The sequence below is a fragment of the Sarcophilus harrisii genome, chromosome 4, assembly GCF_902635505.1.
Source record: "Sarcophilus harrisii chromosome 4, mSarHar1.11, whole genome shotgun sequence".
Lineage (NCBI taxonomy): Eukaryota > Metazoa > Chordata > Mammalia > Dasyuromorphia > Dasyuridae > Sarcophilus > Sarcophilus harrisii.
Window position 1 is genome coordinate 224,013,787 of NC_045429.1, and position 21,878 is coordinate 224,035,664.

The 21,878-nt window shown below is 38.3% G+C and overlaps 1 protein-coding gene across 1 annotated transcript in view; it reads left to right on the plus strand.

Annotated features, from left to right (window-relative positions):
- Positions 1 to 4,668: 4,668 nt before the first annotated feature.
- Positions 4,669 to 21,878, plus strand: part of ME1 (malic enzyme 1) — a 238,082-nt gene continuing 220,872 nt past the window's right edge. Inside the window, 2 exon segments of the mRNA XM_031964580.1 lie at positions 4,669 to 4,952; positions 4,954 to 5,148. Of these exon segments, the coding sequence (XP_031820440.1) occupies positions 4,689 to 4,952; positions 4,954 to 5,148 (459 nt within the window). The 5' untranslated portion in view covers positions 4,669 to 4,688.

Below are 21,878 nucleotides of genomic sequence, written 5' to 3' on the forward strand. Positions count from 1 at the left end.
AACTCTTCTATGTTATCTCCCTCTGGAGACTTCTCTTTGACTTAAAGGGAAACAGGACAATAACAAAAAATTATAAAAAATGTAAAATTTTGTTTAGTTTTTCTTAGATTTTCTTGACTATAATATAATTTGGTCAATTTAGGAAATACTGTGGAATATATGGATACATCAGGATAGGAACTGGACCTGGGATTTTTCATCAGTTTTTGAGGGAGGGAAATTCTAAAATACTATTTTTACTGAAATGACTAGTCTAGTAGAGTAAAATTGAAGTGTGGGCCACTAGACTGTAGGTGAAGATCCCTGTCAGCCACATATTGACTTAGAAAACCACATGTTAAACAGTGTTTTATGTATTGTTGTTCAGATAGCTAATGAGAGTCTGAAGCTAAATTTGAAATCAGATCTTTCTTATTATTGGACCTGAGACACCTAGTTACCTCTATTATATATCATATATTTATGTAAAAATACATGTTTTATAGTGCATTTTCACTTATTTTGTTAAATATTTCCCAATTTATTTCCCAATTACATTTTAATCCAGTTCAAGTCCTCTTGGGAGTGTCCTGGCCTCTTTTTTGACATATTTGTCCTGGAACACTGAGAAGTTAAGTGACTTGATTCCTTTTAAGTCCCAGCTAAAATCTACCTTCTACAGGAAGCCATCCCTAACCCTTCTTAATTCTTTGTTTTATTTCCTTTCCTTGGTTTAATTATTGCCTATTTATCCTGTATATGATTTGCTTTGTATATATATTCAGCTGCATGTTGTTGCCTGCTATTAGTTTGCAAATTCCTTGATGACAAGAACTATCTTTTGGCCTCTCTTTGTATCCCTAGTGCTTTTTGCCTGGCACATAGCAGATACTTCATAAATGTTTATTGAATTGAATCGCAGAAGGCCACAAAGGTAGAATGTATCAGAAGCTTGAATTTAGGCTTTCCTAATCTGAGGGCAAAGCTATCCACTCACCAAGCTGTCTCTGAAAGATAAGCAGATCATATATAAAACTATAAAGACAGGCAGGTTTCTGTGAGTTTTAGAACTCATCATTTCATGCAAATTAAGACAACTCTAAGATACCACTACACACCTGTCAGATTGGCTAAGATGACAGGAAAAAATAATGATGATTGTTGGAGGGATGGGAAAACTGGGACATTGATGCATTGTTGGTGGAGTTGTGAAGCAATCCAACCATTTTGGAGAGTAGTTTGGAACTATGCTCAAAAAGTTATCAAACTGTGCATACCCTTTGATCCAGCAGTGTTACTACTGGGATTATATCCCAAAGAGATTATAAAGAAGGGAAAGGGACCTGTATGTGCACGAATGTTTGTGGCAGCCCTTTTTGTAGTGGCTAGAAACTGGAAACTGAATGGATGTCCATCAGTTGGAGAATGGCTGAATAAATTGTGGTATATGAAAATTATGGAATATTACTGTTCTGTAAGAAATGACCAACAGGATGATTTCAGAAAGGCCTGGAGAGACTTACACGAACTGATGCTGAGTGAAATGAGCAGGACCAGGAGATCATTATATACTTCAACAACAATACTAGATGATGACCAGTTCTGATGGATCAGGCCATCCTCAGCAACGAGATCAACCAAATCATTTCTAATGGAGCAGTAATGAACTCAGCTAGCTATGCCCAGAAAAATAACTCTGGGAGATGACTAAAAACCATTACATTAAATTCCCAATCCCTATATTTATGCACACATGCATTTTGATTTCCTTCACAAGCTAATTGTACAATAATTCAGAGTCTGATTCTTTTGTACAGCAAAATAATGTTTTGTCATGTATACTTATTGTGTATCTAAGTTATATTTTAATATATTTAACATCTACTGGTCATCCTGCCATCTAGGGGAGGGGTGAGGGGAGTAAGAGGTGAAAAATTGGAACAAGAGGTTTGGCAATTGTTAATGCTGTAAAGTTACCCATGTATAAATCCTGTAAATAAAAGGCTATTAAATTTAAAAAAAAAAAAAAAAAAAAAAAAGAACTCATCATTTCAGAAATCTCAAATCAGAATGAAGAAAAATACATCACAAAATTTTAGATATGAAATTTGCCTTAGAGACCCATTCTACTTCTAATTTTACAGGTGAGAAAATTCATTGATCAAATGAACTAACACATCTGTAAACTGAAAACTCATCTATAAAACTGCAGCTAGACTGGTTATGTGAGTTGCTGAAATTCACCTTGCTTAACCCTCTGAGGCAAGTTGTAGAATCAAAGGATTTATTTAGCCCTGGAAGGGACTTTTTAAAAGTGTTATTCCAATCCTTACATTTCTTTCTTTTTTTTTTTTTTTTAAATAGCCTTTTATTTACAGGATATATGCATGGGTAACTTTACAGCATTAACAATTGCCAAACCTCTTGTTCCAATTTTTCACCTCTTACCTCTCTAGATGGCAGGATGACCAATAGATGTTAAATATATTAAAATATAAATTAGATACACCATAAGTATACATGACCAAAACGTTATTTTGCTGTACAAAAAGAATCATACTCTGAAATATTGTACAATTAGCTTGTGAAGGAAATCAAAAATGCAGGTGGGCATAAATATAGGGACTGGGAATTCAATGTAATGGTTTTTAGTCATCTCCCAGAGTTCTTTTTCTTGGCATAGCTGATTCAGTTCATTACTGCTCCATTAGAAATGCCAATCCTTACATTTCATTGGACCCGAGACACCTAGTTACTTCTATTATATATCATATATTTATGTAGAAATACATATTTTATAGTGCACTCATCAAGGAAGGAAATTAAGGCCCTAAAAGGCCTTAAAAAGGCCCTAAAAAGGCTAAGTGATTGTCGGGTAAGTGAAAGAGAGAGTTGGGGAGGCAGAGTGGATGGGGGTTAGCTTCAAAGTCCTGGAGATCCGAGTTCCAGCAGTCTGACAAAATACTGCCTTGGCATCTAACCTTTAAATAATACAGGCAAGCTCCAAGTTACACAGCTTGTGCAAATCTTTAGGCATTTTCTCATCCATATTTCCCTATATTAATGAAATCAAAAGTTCCCATCTCCAGTTCAGCAGAGAAATCAAAATTAAGATCTCTGACTCAAAAACTGTTCTTTCCACCATACCATACTGTCTTTGATATCCTGAGTTGTTTCCCTTTCAAAACTGTATATGATCTTGCCTTACAACTCATTGTCTCCTCTTTATTGGCATATTAAAGCACCTATACATGAACTCTTTTCATAATTGAATTCGGAATTCAGCAAACATCAGGTGTTTCTAAAACTAGTATTCCCCCCCCCTTTTTTTTTTTTTTTTTTTTTTTTAACATTATGTGCTCATTCTCTTTTTGAGGAGCTGTGCTACCCATACAAATATATATATATTCATCGACTCTCAAGAAACAGGCCTGTAACATCATACACTAGATTTAGCTCCGGCCTTGCTCTGCCAAAAGAGCTGGCCTCCACGATGGCTTTATGTCTTCAAGACTTGGGAGAACACCAGAGTTCTCTTGGAAAGAAATGACCCGAGCAATAGGAAACTGAAAGGAAATTTACTTTTAGCGTGGGTTCCTGTTCTCAGCCCTTAATTTCCCTTCACATTTTAATTAATTTCTTTGTGTATCTAATTTATATTTCAATATATTTAACATCTACTGGTCATCCTGCCATCTGGAGGAGGGGGGGGGGTAAGAGGTGAAAAATTGGAACAAGAGGTTTGGCAATTGTTAATGCTGTAAAATTACCCATGTATATATCATGTAAATAAAAGGCTATTAAATTTTAAAAAAAATTAATTTCTTTTTTTTTTTCCAAGCCTAACTTCTCAGGCTTCCCGATCTCTTTTCTTTCCTTCGGGCTTCTGACTAGACTTATCACATCTCCATCAGCGATTCCTCTACCCAAAATTTGGACCAAGTGACCAAGCACTCAGTACAAAATAAGCCATTTAGCCTGAGAATCGGGGTTTGAGGGCAGGACCTGCTCTATCACTGGAGGAAATGGAGGATAGTGGAAAAAACCCTTCAATGAGCAGGGTTCAAATCCTTTCGGCTAAAATTAGATGTGTGACTTTTAAGTCGGTAATTCTGGGCTTGTTTCCTCTTCTGTAAATCGAGGAGGGTTGGGTTAGACTGGTCTTTTGCCTCTGTAAAACTGTATGACCCTGTAAGAAGCGAGCCGTCTTCTGAACTTCCTTCCAGTCCTTTTCAGGATCACCCCGGAGCTCGGTGCGGGGAAGGGGGGGGCGGCGGGCCTTGACTCCAGAACCCCCAAGGGCTCTTTTCACTCTACATTTGGCGACTACCCTGAACCCTGATCTCCAGTTCTGCGCACCGTGCCCGAGATCTCAGCTCTAAGCCAGATCCCACGAGGAGGGGCGGGCAGGGTACCTCCTCTAAAATGGTGTTCTTTAACACAGTAACCTAAGGGGTGTAGAACCACAGGGGATAAGAAGGTGGGGGCGGCGGGGGGGGGGTGCAGCTCGGCCTCTGGGGCCGGGCCCCCCGCGGCGGGCAGTGGGCTCGGCAGCGGTGGGCGGGGCTGGGGCCGCGAGGGCCGGTCACGAATGGATGCTCCGCTCGCTCGCAGTCCGAGCTCCCCTCTCGTGGCCTCAGGGAATTTGAGCTCCGGCCAGAGCCACCGGCCTCGCCGCTCCTCCTGCCAAGGCCGACCCCCCTGCTGCCATGACTCAGCGCTTCTTCGGGGCCGCGGGCAGCCGGGCAGAAGACACCGGCCCCACTCAGGCCCGGCCCGGCGGGGCCACTCCCAGCGCTTCCACCCCCGCCAGCGCCTCCTCCGGCACAAGGCCCTCCCCACTGCGGCGGCGGCGGCGGCGGCGACAGCCACCACAGGAATCCCAGCAGTCGTCGGAGTCCAGCCTCCGGCCGCCGCCGCCGCCGCCGCCGCCGCCGCCGCTCCTGCATCAGCCGAGGCAGCCGGCGTGCGCTCCCCCCCCCACGCTCCCGACGCCGCTCGTCCCGCCCCCGAGCTCCCTCAGCGCTCCCCGCGCACGCGAAGCCTTCCAGACGCCGCCGCCGCCGCCCGAGCCTCCCCGAGTGCCCAGCAGCCATGGAAGCCCCCGCTCGCATCCTCTACACCCAGAAAAGGGGCTACGACTTGACGCGGAACCCCCTCCTCAACAAGGTACCCGAGCGCCCGCGCACGCTCAATCCTACATCCGACCAAGTCCGGGCGCGGGCGCTCCCGGCTGCCGCCGCCGCCCACCCCGCGGCCAGGCTCGAGCATCGCCCCGGAGGAACAGTCATCCTCGCACCCGGGCAGGCGAGGTTCTTCTCCTGCCCAGAGAGGTGCAGGCATCCTCCTCCCCGGGGAGGCTCAGTCCTCCTCCCCGGGGAGGCTCAGTCCTCCTGCTGCTCAGGAAGGTTCGGTCCTCCTCCTGACCAGGGAAGCTCGGTCCTCCTCCTGACCAGGGAGGCTCGGTCCTCCTCCCGACCAGGGAGGCTCGGTCCTCCTCCCGACCAGGGAGGCTCAGTCCTGCTCAGGAAGGTTCAGTCCTCTTCCTCCCCAGGGAGGCTCAGTCCTCCTCCAGCTCAGGAACGTATCTGTCCTCCTCCTGACCAGGGAGGCTCAGTCCTCCTCCTGCTCAGGAAGGTTCGGTCCTCCTCCTGACCAGGGAGGCTCGGTCCTCCTCCTGACCAGGGAGGCTCGGTCCTCCTCCTGACCAGGGAGGCTCGGTCCTCCTGCTCAGGAACGTATCTGTCCTCCTCCTGACCAGGGAGGCTCAGTCCTGCTCAGGAAGGTTCAGTCCTCCTCCTCCCCAGGGAGGCTCAGTCCTCCTCCTGCTCAGGAAGGTTCGGTCCTCCTGCTCAGGAAGATTCAGTCCTCTTGCTCAGGAAGGTTCAATCCTCCTGCTCAGGAACATATCTGTCCTCCTCCTGATCAAGGAAGCTCAGTCCTGCTCAGGAAGGTTCAGTCTTCCTCCTGCTCTGGAAGGTTCAGTCCTCCCCCTGCTCTGGAAGGTTCAGTCCTCCTGCTCAGGAAGATTCAGTCCTCCTTCTCAGGAAGGTTCAATCCTCCTGCTCAGGAACATATCTGTCCTCCTCCTGATCAAGGAAGCTCAGTCCTGCTCAGGAAGGTTCAGTCCTCCTTCTTCTCTGGAAGGTTCAGTCCTCCTGCTCAGGAAGGTTCAATCCTTCTGCTCAGGAACATATCTGTCCTCCTCCTGATCAAGGAAGCTCAGTCCTGCTCAGGAAGGTTCAGTCCTCCTTCTTCTCTGGAAGGTTCAGTCCTCCTGCTCAGGAAGGTTCAATCCTCCTGCTCAGGAACATATCTGTCCTCCTCCTGATCAAGGAAGCTCAGTCCTGCTCAGGAAGGTTCAGTCTTCCTCCTGCTCTGGAAGGTTCAGTCCTCCCCCTGCTCTGGAAGGTTCAGTCCTCCTGCTCAGGAAGATTCAGTCCTCCTTCTCAGGAAGGTTCAATCCTCCTGCTCAGGAACATATCTGTCCTCCTCCTGATGAAGGAAGCTCAGTCCTGCTCAGGAAGGTTCAGTCCTCCTCCTGCTCTGGAAGATTCAGTCCTCCTCCTGCTCAGGGAGGCTCAGTCCTCTTGCTTTGGAAGCTTCAGTTCTCCTCCTGCTCTGGAAAGTTCAGAACTCCTGCTCAGGGAGGCTCAGGCATCCTCTTTAGGGAAACTCAGTCATTCTGTTTCTGTGAGGCTCAATCCTCCTGCTCAAGCAGGCTCAATCTTCAGGCGGTCCTGCTCAGGCAGGCTCAGCCATTTTTAGCCACCTGGGGAGGCTCAGTCGTCCTCACATTCTTTCATCTATTTGCTTAAAGAGGCTCAGTCATACTTTTACTCAGTCATTTTCACATTCAGAGAAGCTCCACCAGTCTCCCTCAGTCATCCTCTTGCTGAGGGAAGCTCCATCACCTTTACATCCATGCTTACTCATAATTGTGTTTGTTCACAGATTCAACCATCCTCACATTCAGAGTCTCAATCCTATTCAGTAATTTGTAGGTTCAGTCATATAATCATAAGTTAACACACAGGCTCAATCATAAAATTGGCTCTATTTCTTACACTTTGGTAAGCATCAGTTATCTCTCATTCTCAAAATAATCTTTACTAATATTTCTAGGAGCAGCTGACATTTATATAGCACTGTTAGGCATTGTGCTGAGTGCTTTATGATGTCTTCTCATTTGATTTTCATAACAGTCCTTGGAGATAGGTGTTTTTATTCTCCTTTTTACAGATGAGGAAAATGAGACAAACAAGTTAATTGACTTGCCCAGGGTCACCCACCTTGTACAGATTTGAGATGGAATTTAAACTGTGGTTTTTCTACCTTCAGAAAGATGAAGTTGCGTAGTGGATAGAAGCTGGGCTCGGAATCAGGAAGACAGCTTTTGGGGTTCAAAACTGGTCTCAGACATTATTAGCTGTGTCCCTGTGGGCAAAATATTTTAACTTTGTTTGCCTGTAAAATGAATGGAGAAAGAGATGGCAAACCATTCCAGTATCTTTGCTAAGAAAAATCTAAATGAGATCATGAAGAGTTGGATACAACTAAACAACTTTCTGATTACAAGCCCAGCACTCTTATCTATCCATTGTGCCATCTAGCTGCCCTAAATCCAATGAGGTTCACTGGCACCCAGCATGGATTTACTTTTATACTCAGAAAAGGCCACCTGTTCACCCTCGTTTATAGCATCATTCATGTTCTCGTGCACATGCACAGCCTCTTTTATTTAAAGTTCACTGTTGTGCATGGGATTATTCATGTATATTGTGAAACTCAAGCACAATCAAATGGTTACATAATCACAGATTCAGTTGTATGTTCATCCTGATAGCTCAGCTTATGTTTACTTTTAAGGTGGTTCAATAATATGGTCAATCCCAGCTTTAATTTGACTCACTGGCTCTAGCATTAAAATCCTTGTAATTCTCACCTGCCCATAAAGAGTAATAGATTATTTAAGCACATTAGCATTACTATCTGATTTTAAAGAGAAAGCAAATGATTATGTTAGCATATTCAAAGACAAGTTTTTAAATTTGTTGCTATCATTATGCCCAAAGGGCTGTCAAATTGTTCATATCCTTTGATTCAGCAGTGTTTCTACTAGAGTTAGATCCCAAAGAGATCTTAAAGGAGGAAAAGGGACCCACATGTGCAAAAATGTTTGTGGCAACCCTCTTTGTAGTGGCAAGAAACTGGAAAGTGAGTAGATGTCCATCATTTGGAGAATGGCTAAATAAATTATGGTACATGAATGTTATGGAATATTATTGTTCCATAAGAAACAACCAGCAGGATGATTTCAGAAAGGTCTGGAGAGACTTACACGAATTGATTCTAAGTGAAGTGAGTAGAACCACACAGCAAGATGATCCAGTCTGATGGATGGGGCTCTTCAACAATGAGGGGATTGAGGCCAGTTCCAGTGATCTTGTGATGAAGAGAGTCATATACACCCAGAGAGAGAGACTGTGGGAACTGAGTGTGGATCACAACGTAGTATTTTAACTTTTGTTGTTTGCTTGCATTTTGTTTTCTTATTTTTTCCTTTTGGATGTGATTTCTTGTGCAGAAAGATAATTGTAGAAATATGTATAGAAGAATTGGACATGTTTAATATATTGTATTACATGTCATCTAGAGAAAGGGACAGGAGTGAGGAAGGGAGGGAGAAAAAAATTTGGAACACAAGGCTTAGCAAGGTGAATGTTGGAAATGGTCTATGCATATGTTTTTGTTTTTTTTTTATTTATTTAATAGCCTTTTATTTACAGGATATATACATGGGTAACTTTACAGCATTAACAATTGCCAAACCTCTTGTTCCAATTTTTCACCTCTTACCCCCCCCCTCCCTAGATGGCAGGATGACCAGTAGATGTTAAATATATTAAAATATAACTTAGATACACAATAAGTATACATGACCAAAACATTATTTTGCTGTACAAAAGAATCAGACTCTGAATTATTGTACAATTAGCTTGTGAAGGAAATCAAAAATGCATGTGCATAAATATAAGGATTAGAATTTAATGTAACGTTTTAGTCATCTCCCAGAGTTCTTTTTCTGGGCATAGCTAGTTCAGTTCATTACTGCTCCATTAGAAATGATTTGGTTGATCTAGATTTGCTGAGGATGGCCTGATCCATCAGAACTGGTCATCATCTAGTATTGTTGTTGAAGTATATAATGATCTCCTGGTCCTGCTCATTTCACTCAGCATCAGTTCATGTAAGTCTCTCCAGGCCTTTCTGAAATCATCCTGTTGGCCATTTCTTACAGAACAGTAATATTCCATAATTTTCATATACCACAATTTATTCAGCCATTCTCCAACTGATGGACATCCATTCAGTTTCCAGTTTCTAGCCACTACAAAAAGGGCTTATGCATATGTTTTGAAAATAAAAAGCTTTATAGAAATAAATAAATTTGTTCCTATCATTAAGTATATGCTAATTGTCACATTTTTGTAGTTCAATATATCTCTTATGTGGTGTGTGTCAGTCATCATATTCTGTCCTCTACTATATTTGCATACATTTGAGATAATGGATATATAGTTCTTTGCAAATCTTAAAACACTGTACACATGTCTGCTATTATTTCTGTGATCATTAATAACCTTTCTGTTCAGTAGTAACCTCATTGAGACAAGAAACTGTTGATACTTGTTACTTCTCCTTCCTCTATTCTCATATTTTAGCCCTTTGCAATCTGGATTCTGACCTCATTGTTCAATTGAAACTGCACTCTCTACAAAGTTATCAGTAATCTCTTACTTGCATAAAGGGGGATGGTCTTTTCTCAAGCCTTATCCATCTCAATGTCCTTGTAGTTTTCAACACTCTTGATCACCTTCCTCTCTTGGATATTGTTTGGATTTTTATGACACTGCTCTTGTTTCCTTCCTGGTATTTGCTTCTTTTTTAGTTTTCCTTTGCTGGTTCATCTTCTATATTTTGCTTCCTATAAATTGTTGTTCTGACCTGAATCCTTTTCTCTTTATTCTCATTTAATCTTTTTGCATGAATTTAATTAACCTCTATGCAGATGATTCCTAATTTTATAGTCAACTCTGGTCTATGTTGCATTTCAGTAACATTTTCACTTGCCTATTGGATATTTCAAACTGCATGTCACAAGCCTCACAAACTCGAATGTCAGAAATTGAATTCATTAAGTTTCTTTTATATATATATATATTTTTTTTAATTTTACAATTATAAAACCTTTTATTCCAATTTTTCCCCTCCTTCCTCCCACCTCCTCCCCCAGATGGCAGATAGACCAATACATATTACATATGTTAAAGTATATGTTAAATAACAATATATGTATACATGAGAATCAGACTTTGAAATAATGTACACTTATCCTATGAAGGAAATCAAAAATGCAAGTGGACAAAAACAGAGGGATTGGGAATTCTATGTGGTAGTTCACACACATTCTTTTGCTGGGTGTAGCCGGTTCTATTCATTATTGAACAAATGGAACTGATTTGGTTCATATCATTGTTGATGAGAGCCACGTTCATCAGAATTGATCATATAGTATTGTTGTTGAAGTGTATAATGATCTCCTCGTCCTGCTCGGTTCACTCAGCCTCAGTCTATGTAAGTCTCTCCAGGCCTTTCTGAAATCATCCTGCTGGTCATTTCTTACAGAACAGTAATATTCCATAATATTCATATACCACAATTTATTCAGCCATTCTCCAATTGATGGCCATCCACTCAGTTTCCAGTTTCTGGCCACTACAAAGAGGACTGCCACAAACATTCTTGCATATACAGGATCCTTTCCCTTCATATAAACAGTTTGATAACTTTTTGAGCATAGTTCCAAATCGCTCTCCAGAATGGCTGGATGTATATTCACAACTCCACCAACAATGTATCAGTATCCCAGTTTTCCCACATCCTCGCCAACATTCAGCATTATCTTTTCCTGTCATCCTAGCTAATCTGAGAGGTATATAGTAGTATCTGAGAGTTGTCTTAATTTGCATTTCTCTGATTAATAATAACTTGGAGAAACTTTTCATATGGCTAGAAATAGTTTCAATTTCTTCATCTGAAAATTGTCTGTTCATATCCTTTGACCATTTATCAATTGGAGAGTGGCTTGCTTTCTTTTAAATTAGAGTCAGTTCTCTATATATTTTGGAAATGAGGCCTTTATCTGAACCTTTGACTATAAAAATGTTTTCCTTCTAATCTTGCCTGCATTAGTTTTGTTTGTACAAAAGCATTTCAATTAGATATAATCAAAATTTTCTATTATGTGATCAGTAGTGATCTCTAGTTCTTTGATCATAAATTCCTTTTTCCTCCACAGGTCTGAGAGGTAAACTATTCTATTTCTTCTAATTTATTTATTTATTCTTCTAATTTATTTATAATCTCATTCTTCATGTCTAGATCATGAACCCATTTTGACCTTATTTTGGTGTATGGTACAAACAGTGAATTCTTATCCCCAAAGCTGGGGTCTTTGGGTTTGTCAGATTATTAAAGTTATTGACTGTTTTGTCCTTTGAACCTAACCTATTCCACTGATGAATTAGTCTATTTCTTAGCCAATACTAAACGATATTGGTAACCACTGCTTTATAATATAGTTTTAGATCTGGTACAGCTAGGCCACCTTCATTTTATTATTTTTTTTCATTAGTTCCCTTGAAAATCTTGACCTTTTGTTCTTCCAGATGAATTTTGTTATTTTTTCTAGGTCATTAAAATAGATTTTTGAGAATCTGATTGGTATAGCAAATTCATTAGCTTTCTCCCCATATCTACCTTTATTCTAAATTTTTCTATTTCTTTCAAGGGCATTAGCATTTCTCTCTAGTTCTCTTGAGATTTTCAACTGTAGCATTTACTTAACCCTTTATTTCCTTACTCCCTATATGTATTTATTTCCCACATCTCATGATTTTACATAAAAATGTAGGAAGTCTCTCTTATTTTTAGCTCCTTTTCCTTACTCACATAGCCACTACTTTAGTTCAGACACATCTCTTAATTGATGTCTTTGCTTCAAGTCTTTCCTATCTCTAATCTACTATCCACACAGATGTCAGTGATTTTTCTAAAATGCAGGTCTTAACCATATTTAGCTCTCTACTCGGTAATCTCTAGAGGCTTTTAATTGCCTTCTAAACCTACTTTTCCAGACTTACTTAGTTATTCTCTTTCTAACATTTTACAGTCCAGCCAAACTGACCTTCTTGCTGCTCCACAAACATGACACTCCATCTCTCATCTTGCTCTTTCCCATGATTGTTCTCCCTATTTGGAATATATTCTCAACTTACTTTTCCCTCTCAGATTTCTGTTTTTCCTTAAAACTATAATCAAGTTTCATCTGGTATAGGAAGCCTTTCCTGATCCTAGCTGCTCTCCCAATTTCTTAATTCCCTCCTGCTAACATTTATCTTGCATTTGTTTTGTGAATATGTGCTGCATACTTACTTATATTCCTTCTTCTCTCTTTGAAGTCTTTTTGTTTTGTTTTATTTTTGTCTTTTTGTCTTTATATCCCTAGTATCTAGCACAGCACCTGGTATTCATTGATTTATAGACATATTATTTTGTATTTAATATAGCATCACATACAGTGTCTTGCACAAAATTGATACTCAATATAAATGAATTGAAATTTAGTTTAGTCTGTACTTTCAGGACCCTAATTCAGTCGGACCTATTTCTCTTATATAGATATTATACAATGATATGATACTTTGAGAATAGCAAAATATTCTAGCTTCAAACTTAACAGGCTGTAGAACTCAACATAGCTCATCTCATTTTGGCCATGTATTTTAGATACAATATTTTAGAACAATTTGCATCTTCTAATGTTGATTCATTAACAAGAATTTTGGCAATTCTATGGTTCTCCTGAGTCAGTGGATCCAGAAAAATCTTATGAAATCTTAGAATTTTCATTAATTCCCAGCTTAAGGCTCACGTACTCCACAGAATGTTCTCTAATCAGTTCAGTCTGTGGTTATCAATTCTCTGCTAGACTTCTGAAGGGTTAAACCATCAAGGTTAGAAATCACAATTGGTTGTCTCATTTTATCAAAGAGTACAAAGACCCCACCAACCCTTGAATCCTTGAACCCTTGAACACCTTGAACCTAAGTGTCACTCACTTGACACTTAGCATATGTATTGCCCTGATTTTAAAAAGCCTTTTTGGAGTGACAGGAATCATTTTTGTTTTTAAAAAAATATTTCTAGTGTCTATCTTACTGCTCTCAGCTAAGGGACTTCACCATCATATTGATATTCTCTTAAACATCCTTATTGCCCAGTTCCTAGGTTCACTCATTTACCATGACTTACTCTCGCCCCCTGCCTCAGCTACACACAGAGATGGTCATACTGTTGATCTGGCTGTTGTCTGCAAATGCTCATCTTCCATGTTTGTAAAATCTAGAATTCCCTTATTGGAAGAACTTGTTCTTTATCTCTATCTCATGACCTCTAATACCTTGACTTTTTGTTTCTTTCCCAGGCTACCATCCCTGTCCTAGCTATATTCCCCCCTTAACTATCTCTTAAGTCCTTAGTAAACTAGTTCAATTCTTACACTGCCCTCTGCTCGTGAATCTTTTGTTCTTTTTTATCTTATTTTCAGTCTTACTTGGCCAAGACTCAGTTTTGGATTGCTCCACCATCTCTTGCTTTTTCTCCTATTTGCGCTGCTGAACGAAGTTGGAGAAAGTCATGAAACTGCTGAGTGGGTCCATTGCATATTAATCTAATGTTACCTCAACTGAGGCCTTACTCCAGCAAGGCAGTCTTTTTATACCTTTGTTAGTGACTCGGTATCCCACTCACCACAATGGCTTCTCCAAATCTTTTCCATCCTTTCTCTCATACCCAAACCTCTCACCTGAGAAGTTTGCGTCATACTTCACTGAAAATAATTAAAGCTATTCTTCCTCTTTTCTCCTCTTCTTGCATCTCCCAGATGATTTCTGGCACTATCTCTCCCTTCTCTGTCTCACCCAATGAAGTAATCCTTCTTGCTAAAGCTAAGTCTTTTGCTTGTGCAAGTGATATCCATGCATCACTGTCTTCTCCAGCAGATTGCCCCCTCTGTTATTCTTACTCTCACTTTTCTTCAATCTCTTCTTGCCTACTTGCTGTTTCCCTAATGCCTACCGACATGCTGATGTTTCCTCCATCTTCAAAAGGACCCTTGCTTAATCCATCCATATCCTTTAATTATATATACCATATCTCATCTCAGTTCTCGCCTTCTTGAATTTCTTACAGTCTTTAGATTGTATTGACACTAGGCTTTTTTTTTTTTTTTTTTTTTTGGTGGAGGCAATTGGGGTTAAGTGACTTGCCCAGGGTTACACACCTAGGAAGTGTTAAGTGTCTGATTCCAGATTTTAACTCACGTCCTCCTGACTTCAGGGCTGGTGCTCTATCTACTGCACCACCTAGCTGCTCCCTGTATTGACACTATTGATCACCTTCTCCCTGAGTTTTTGTGACATTACTCTGTCCTATTTCTCCCTCTGATTCTTCCTCACTCCGACTAAATACGGATATTCCTCAAGGCTTTACAATGGATTCTCTTTTCTTCTCCCTTTATATAATTTTGCTAGGTAATCTCATCAGCCCTCATGGATTCGATTATACTTAGCCCTTCCTCATTTTGGACTTCCCCCTTTGTGGCTTTGATATATTGCAGACAGACATGAGAAATTAAATGTTGGGGGGGGGGGGTATGAAAATTGCAGATGGCACATGAAGGTCAACAGATGACACAGAAAAAATTTAGAACCTCTTGAAATTCATAAAACATACTTATGGTATTATATAATGTCAATGTATTTTATCTTTTAATACCAAAATAATTCAGATTTCTTTCTGGGGAAGGCCAAAAAATTCCAGAGCATAGGGGCACCATATCCATAACCCTCACCATAAGGAAAGAATAATTGTGCAGTGGTTCTCAGATTTTCTTATCCATCCTTAATCTCTGCTGACCTCTAGTCTTATATCTCTACCTGCTTATTAGACATCTTGAATTGGACATTCTACAGATATCTTAAACGTAACATGTCTGAAATTAAAGCCATCATCTTTCTCCCTAAGTTTTTTCCTTTCAGCTTCTCTGTTATTGCTGAAAGTATTCCCATTCTCCCAATCACCAAGGCTTGTAACCTCATTGCCTTCTGCAACTTCATACCAGATTAGGTATTACCTATACCCATCATCAGACCTGAACTATTGCAGTAGCTTGTTGATTGCCTCTCAGTCAATTCTTTCCCCTTCCAGTCCATCTTCTGCTCACATTATCAAACTGGTGAGAATCTGACCATGTCACTGCTCTTTTCCCCACCATACCCAACCCCTCTTTTAATACACTTTGCTGGCGCCCTCTCATTATCTCAATAAAATAGGGAATGTTCTGGCTTTCAGAGCCCTTCATAAACACTCCCCCCTCATAGTTTTCACCTCCTCACGGACTTTGATTGGGCTTCCTTATTGTTCCTTGCACAAGACATTCCAGTGGCTGGCTGTGGGCATTTTCTCTGCTATTTCTATGCCTAGAATATTCTCTTTTGTTTGCCTCTCAGAGTCCCCAGCTTCCCTCAAGTCTTAAATACCCTTGATAGCAGGGCTTCTGAAACTTTCTGCTTTCAATCCTTTTTCATCTGAGGAATTTTTATGTGACTCCAGGTATAGTAGGTATATAAAACAGGTATATGACTCAAACATGTACTGATTATAAATCATAAATTTATTTTAAAACAATTCCTTGGTATACATATAAATTTACCATTTATTAATTAAAGATGAAGGCAAAATTTACATATTAATGAGATGGATATGCTTGTTTAATTTTAAATAAAGAATTAAATCTTGGCAGAATATTTGATACCTTTTATTGTTGCCATATTTTTTGTGATGCCACACCACATTCAGTTACACAATCCCATATGGGGTCATGATTCACAGTTTAATCTTTCCTCTATAGGATGGCTTTCCCAGTCTCCCTTAATTCTAGCACTTTTCCCATTGACTGTGTCCAGTTTATCTTTTGTGTAACTTGTTTGTGCATAGTTGTTCCTATGTTTTTATCCCATGTTTAACAGAACATCTTGCATGTAATAAAAACTTAATAAATAGTGATTGAAAAAAAGAAAAAGAAAAAAAAAGACAGAGAGGAAAGACCCTTGGCAGATCACTTAACTCTGTCTCCCCCCCCCCCCCCCAAAAAAAAAAAAGGAAAGGGAAAAAAAAGTTCATTGATATAGACTGGCCGATTGAATGATAGGAGGCAGAATAGGAATAGGAAAACGGAGAAAGAATAGGAAAAGAAAGCATTCCTGGTTTTGAAGTAAAATGACTGTTTCTAATCCCAGCTCAACCATTTCCTCTCTTTGTGACTTTGGGCCTTACTTATCTAGATTTTAGCTTTCTTATCTGTAAAATGACAGATTATCTTTATTCTATCTCTATCATAACCTGGTCTTATGTGTTAGTTAAATGCATGTCACTGGAGAAGTAAAAAGAACAAAACAATTTCCCCCTTTTTCTGTATTTAAAGAAAGAAAGAAAGAAAATAACTTTCTTAAATTCTTATGGGTGATAATTATGTAAAGAGCAATAAATAGCATATAGTCTATGAGTATATATATCTACAATCTATAGATAGACATATTTCTGGGAAAGTTTGAATTTAAATTGGCAATTTTCTACTTTGCTATGATATAATTTAGCTAATCTTGATATTTTTGAAAACATGTTCCTAATGAATTCATAATGAATTTCTTTTAATATATCATTACCCATCAAATGACTTGAGTACATGATATTATTTAAATAATAAGTAAAATAGAAGCAAACAGTCATTGGGCATTATCATTATTGGTTGATATTCAAACTCTAGATATAATAGAATCATTAGTAAGGTAGAATATTGTACCCCAGAATAGAATCTGTTATAACATGAATTTAACAATTCTTTGCAAATTGAAATATGAATTTTACCTGTATTTTACAGCTTCTAGATAATCATAATAGATCTACTGACATTTAAGTGAAGAAAATTATTTTTTTTTATTTTTTTATTATAATAACTTTTTATTGACAGAACCCATGCCAGGATAATTTTTTACAACATTATCCCTTGCACTCACTTCTGTTCCGATTTTTCCCCTCTCTCCCTCCACTCCCTCCCCCAGATGGCAAGCAGTCCTATATATGTTGAATATGTTGCAGTATATCCTGGATACAATATATGTGTGCAGAACCAAACAGTTCTCTTGTTGCACAGGAAGAATTGGATTCAGAAGGTAGAAATAACTTGGGAAGAAAAACAAAAATGCATACAGTTCACACTCATTTCCCAGTGTTCTTTCTTTGGGTGTAGCTGCTTCTGTCCATCATTGATCAATTGAAACTGAATTAGGTCTCTTTGTCAAAGAAATCCACCAATCAGGGCATCTTCTACAATCCTTTTTGATGTATTAAATGATCTTGGTTCTCTCATTTCCTACATCAGTTCATAAGTTTCTCCCCTTCTATTCATCCTGCTGGTCATTTCTTTCTTTATTTTATTTTTTATTTTTCATTTTTATTTAATAGCCTTTTATTTACAGGATATATGCATGGGTAACTTTACCTGCTGGTCATTTCTTACAGAACAATAATATTCTATAACATTCATATACCACAATTTATTCCACCATTCTCCAATTGAAGGGCATCCATTCATTTTCCAGTCTTTACCACTAAAATGGGGCCCCTTTTGGCTTTGAAGTCCCTTTCCCTTTTTAGTTCTTTGGGGGCATAAGCCCAGTAGTAGCACTTTGAGGTCAAAGGGGTGTACAGTTTGATAATTTTGGGCATAATTCCAGAGCTTCCAGAATTTGGATTCATTCAATCCACCAACAATGCATTAGTGTCCCAGTTTTCCCCATCCCCTGCAACATTTGTGTTATTTTTTCCTTCATTTAGCCAATCTGCCAGGTTTTAGTGGTTCTCAAGTTGTCTTAATTTGATTTCTTGATTAATAATGATTTAACACTCTTTCATGAGTGGTAAAGTTTCAATTTCATCATCTAAAATTTTTCATACTTTGACCATTTATGAATTGGAAAAGGCGGTTTCTTATAAATTAAGTCGTTCTCTTAAATATTTTAAATGAGGCCTTTATCAGAACCTTTAACTTTTGAAGATGTTTTTCCCATTTGTTCTTCCCTTCTAATCTTGTTTGCATTAGTTTTGTTTGACAGAAGCTTTTTTAATTTGATGTAATCAAAATTTTCTATTTGTTCAATAATGGTCTTGTTTCTTTGGTAAATTTTTCCCTCCTCCACAAGTCTGAGAATAAACTATCCTATCTTTCCAATTTTTTATAATCTGTTTTTTGCAAATTGGACCCATTTTGATCTTCTTTGGTAACGATTTAAGAGGGTCCATGCCTAATTTTATACTAATTTCCATTTAAAGTTTTTTTCAAATAAGAATTCTTATCCCAAAAGTTAGGATCTTTGGGTTTGTCAAAATAGATTGTATAGTTGTTTCTGTCTTGTAACCTAACCTTTCCACTGATCAGCTAATCTATTTTTAAATACCAAATGGTTTTGGTGACTGCTTTTAACATATTTGATCAGGCAGTTAGGCCACCTTCATTTGATTTTTTTTCATTAATTCTTTTGAGATTCTCGACCTTTTATTATTCCATATGAATTTTGTTGTTATATTTTCTAGATCATTAAAATATTTTCTTGGAAGTCTGATTGGTATAGCACTAAATAAATTTTATTTTGTATTTTACAGCTTCTAGATAATCATAATAGATCCACTGACATTTAAGTGAAGAAAATTATTTAAAAAAAAAAAAGACAGTGATCAATATAAAATATCTTATACGAAAGGCTTTATTTATTATTATTTATTTATTTATTTATTTTTATTTAATAGCCTTTTATTTACAGGATATATACATGGGTAACTTTACAGGATTAACAATTGCCAAACCTCTTGTTCCAATTTTTCTTTCCCCCCCCTCCCTAGAGGCAGGATGACCAGTAGATGAAAATATTAAAATTAACAGATAAACCCAATAAGATCATATTAAAACATTATTTTTGCTTAAAAATCAGACTCTTTTTGAAATTATTGAAGAAATCAAAAATGCATGGGCATAAATATAGGGATTGGGAATTCAATGTAATGGTTTTAGTCACCCCAGAGTTCTTTTTCTGGGCAAGCTAGTTATTATTACTGCTCCATTAGAAATGATTTGGTTGATTGGGTTCTGGGGATGGCCTGAATCAAACTGGTATCATCTAGTATTGTTTTGAAGAATAATGATCTCTTGGTCCTGCTCATTTCCTCAGCATCAGTTCTGTAAGTTCTCCAGGCTTTCAAATCATCCTGTTGGTCATTTCACAGAACAGTTATTCCATAATTTTCATATACCACAATTTATTCAGCCACTCCAACTGAGGAACATCCATTCAGTTTCCAGTTTCTAGCCACTACAAAAGGGGCAACCAAACACTGCCTACAGGGTTTGAAAGGCTTTATTTAACGGAAAATTTATTACACCATTCTCTACGGAGGGTTATGCCCTAGGGGCAAGTTTCAGGCATGTACCATGTAGCCTGGAGGTAAGCTGATCTCTTTGTACATATTTAGTTGAATCTGTGACCTTTCATTTCTGGGAGGTCTGCTCAGTGGCCCAGTGTGGGAATTTGATGAATTGTCCTTATAGAAGGAGAATAATAACTTTGTCTTTTTGGATGAAGAATTGTATTTTTTAATTCGATTGGGGAGGGAGACATTTTCCAATTTCTATATATTCAAATAATGAAGATTATACCATTTCCAACTAACAACCTTTCCTCACAAACCTTCCTTTTCTCTTAACTTTCTTATTTCTATAAATGCCACTTTTAATCTTAGCCATCCATCTCATACAACTACCCAGTTGCTTACTTATTTCTGTTATGCTAGGGATCCATGGAGTCACTAAGATTGAGACATTATTGAACAACACAGCTTAGTTCTTAGAATAATTTCTTGGAAGTAAGTCTACAATAAAATACAAAATTTAAGTGAATGAAGTAGCATAACCTGATGCATAATAAAACACAGAAAACTAGTTTTTTTTTATTTTAGGACTGATAACACCCTGCAATTTGTGTTCTTTTTTGAAACTTTTGACAAGTTGCTTAACCTTTATAAATTGGAAACCCTAACATATCTCTTATAACTCAATGTATGCAAAGGAAGTTTTAACCTATTTGGTGGAGAAAAATTATCCTTGTTTTTGTGATTCCAATATCATTTGTTCTCTTGTTTGTTCATATCCAAAAATATGTGCACTCCAGGTGTAACTTCACCACAGAATAATGAGGACTATCATGTCTCTCTTCTGAGAATCTGAGACCTCTTTGTAAGGAGCAAAAGTAGAAGTGTCCTTATGTTACACATTCTTATCTAATTTACTATTTATTATCACTTTGGGTTCTCCTTGATTTTCTAGGCCAGCTCTGACTCAGAGAACTTTAGTTTCAGACTGTGGTTTCTCAAGCTTATTGTGTGTACTTATAAACCTACATCTTTTATAAAAGACCCCCAGTTATACAATGCTAATGACTTGCCTGAAAGTATATATAACACAATGTCTTTAAACATAATGGGGTCATCCATAAAATGTTCAGTATATAAAACTGATGCACATTTTAAAATTATATTCAAAATTCCTTATGTCCTTATCAATTTTCATTCCTTTTACAAATATGAAAATAACTTCTAATTTAAGGTAAATCTTATTCCAGACAAGCTATGTTTGTATAATTTCCAGTCTTTAACAATAAGCATTCCTTTTGACAATCAGCCAACAAAGGTTTATTAATTATCTTCCAAGTATGAAATTTTGTGCTATGCATCAAGAATATAAAAACAAGAATGAAAAAATATCTGACCTCAAGGAGTTGATATTTTATTATTATTGTTGTATAATAATAATAATTATTATTATTTTTTCAAATAGCAAATGTCAAGTAAAACTTTTTAGTCCTTTATGGATTTTCATGTCATTTTTATCCATATTACTCTGATAGGCTAGCTTTTGCCTTAACTTGTCAAGGCTCAGTTCTCCATGCCATTTCTTGAATCAGACCACACATCTCTCCTCACCTGCCTTTATAACTTCATCTTTACTTGTTAGATTTAAACTCCTTGAAGGCAGGAACTGTCTTTCTTATTTGTATTCATATCCTAAGACTTAGCACAGTGCCTGGCACATAGTATTTCATACATATTCCATCTCTATTTTTACTCAGATTAATTTTGAATTATAATATTTTGAAATCTTAAAATTAAAAATAACTTTATTGTGGCTATATGCTATCAACATGAGCTTTATCTGTTGAGTTCTTTGAATAGCAGCTATAAAACATCATCAGAACACTATTGGTAACAACAAAAAAAAGACAAGTCTTTGTTTTAGGGGAAATCTTGGAGGCTTAAAGAACTATTCAACTCTCGATCAATTTTCAGCCTTCTTGTGTAATTCTGGGCCTAACTCACTGCACAGGTGATAGATATAATAAATAGTATTCAAGCTAAGATTCAAACCTAGACCCTTTGATTCCATATCCAGTGCTCTTTCCATTTACAATGTCGCTACCTCTTGCTATTTCCCATGTTACTGCAGGGGAATTAAGACTGATGAAGGCAGACCTCTCCCGGGGTTCCCCAGAGACCTTGAGACTCTGATCAGGTCTTCTTTCAGCCCAACTTCTGTTTTCTGCCCATGAAAACTCAATGGCCAGATCATGAGGAACTTTGATTCTTTGTCTTTTCCGGTTAGAAGGAAA